The sequence below is a fragment of the Seriola lalandi genome, unplaced genomic scaffold, assembly GCF_002814215.2.
Source record: "Seriola lalandi dorsalis isolate HSWRI2012SDOR001 ecotype SW California unplaced genomic scaffold, Sedor1 jcf7180001980052, whole genome shotgun sequence".
Lineage (NCBI taxonomy): Eukaryota > Metazoa > Chordata > Actinopteri > Carangiformes > Carangidae > Seriola > Seriola lalandi.
This window is the reverse complement of record NW_019450718.1, coordinates 1-753: the sequence shown is the minus strand read 5'-3', so window position 1 is coordinate 753 and position 753 is coordinate 1. Positions and strand designations below refer to the sequence as shown.

General features: G+C 48.3%; 1 protein-coding gene across 1 annotated transcript; it reads right to left on the bottom strand.

Moving 5' to 3' along the window:
* Positions 1-6: 6 nt before the first annotated feature.
* LOC111658618 (serine/threonine-protein kinase/endoribonuclease IRE2-like) lies at positions 7-741 on the bottom strand. The gene is made up of 3 exons (XM_023411188.2): positions 619-741; positions 453-520; positions 7-354 (listed from the first exon to the last, which is right to left on the bottom strand). The coding sequence occupies exons 1-3, from the start codon at positions 644-646 to the stop codon at positions 172-174; spliced, it is 279 nt and encodes a 92-aa protein (XP_023266956.1). The 5' UTR covers positions 647-741; the 3' UTR covers positions 7-171.
* Positions 742-753: the final 12 nt, after the last annotated feature.

Sequence of the window (753 nt, the reverse complement as noted above, 5' to 3'; positions counted from 1 at the left end):
AAAAAAAACAGTATGGGCTTTACAAAAGCAATAACAGGGCACTGTCAGGGATCTCCTTCGCTCACCAAAAAAGTAAACCGATGTATGTGTATGTGTGTGTGTGTGTGTGTGTGTAAGTGTCTGTGTGTGTGAATGTGTTAAGAGTGTATGGAGTGTAGAGTCATGTGGAAGTTATCTGGCGCTGGGGGGCAGATAGTACGGGTGAAACAGTCTCTCATGGGCGCAGATGTGCAGAGCAGCATGTGTGTGCATCAGTAACCGCGGAAACCGTGAGGTGAAGTAGCTGACGAAGCCTTCGGGCAGCTCGCCCAGAGTCTCCTGCACCTCTGGCGGCAACTCGTGGTAGTGATGTTTCTGTAACATGCGGAATGCAGAAAGTCAAAAAACAGACTGAAGGTGTCCATGTGAACGTGTCATGTCGAAGTGTATGTCATATAAGTGTGTCAACTGACCTTGTTCCTCATGGCTCTCAGCAGGTCTCGGACTGAGTTTCCTTTATACGTCCTGAATCGCCGCAGGTCTGAAATGCACATGAGAATAAAACCTATTGTTCACCACTGATGGCTTCGTAATCCTGCACAGTTATGTGATACTATGTGGGCATGTTGGTGTGTGTACCTGTCTGTAGAGGCACAGAGATATGCATCCTCCAGTTGGTTCGGACCACAGCTCGTCCTGCAGTTTCCAGTCTGACCACAATCCGACTGTCTGCCGGTTCTTTCTCAATGCGATCACTCACATCCTTCGTACAGA

What these genes read in the sequence shown, in the direction of transcription:
- LOC111658618 (XM_023411188.2), bottom strand. Translation starts at nt 646, where the DNA reads ATGCATATCTCTGTGCCTCTACAGACAG. An exon ending in CTCTGTGCCTCTACAGACAG is followed by an intron (nt 521 to 618) that starts GTACACACACCA and finishes TGTGCATTTCAG; the next exon opens with ACCTGCGGCGATTCAGGACG. An exon ending in TGAGAGCCATGAGGAACAAG is followed by an intron (nt 355 to 452) that starts GTCAGTTGACAC and finishes CGCATGTTACAG; the next exon opens with AAACATCACTACCACGAGTT.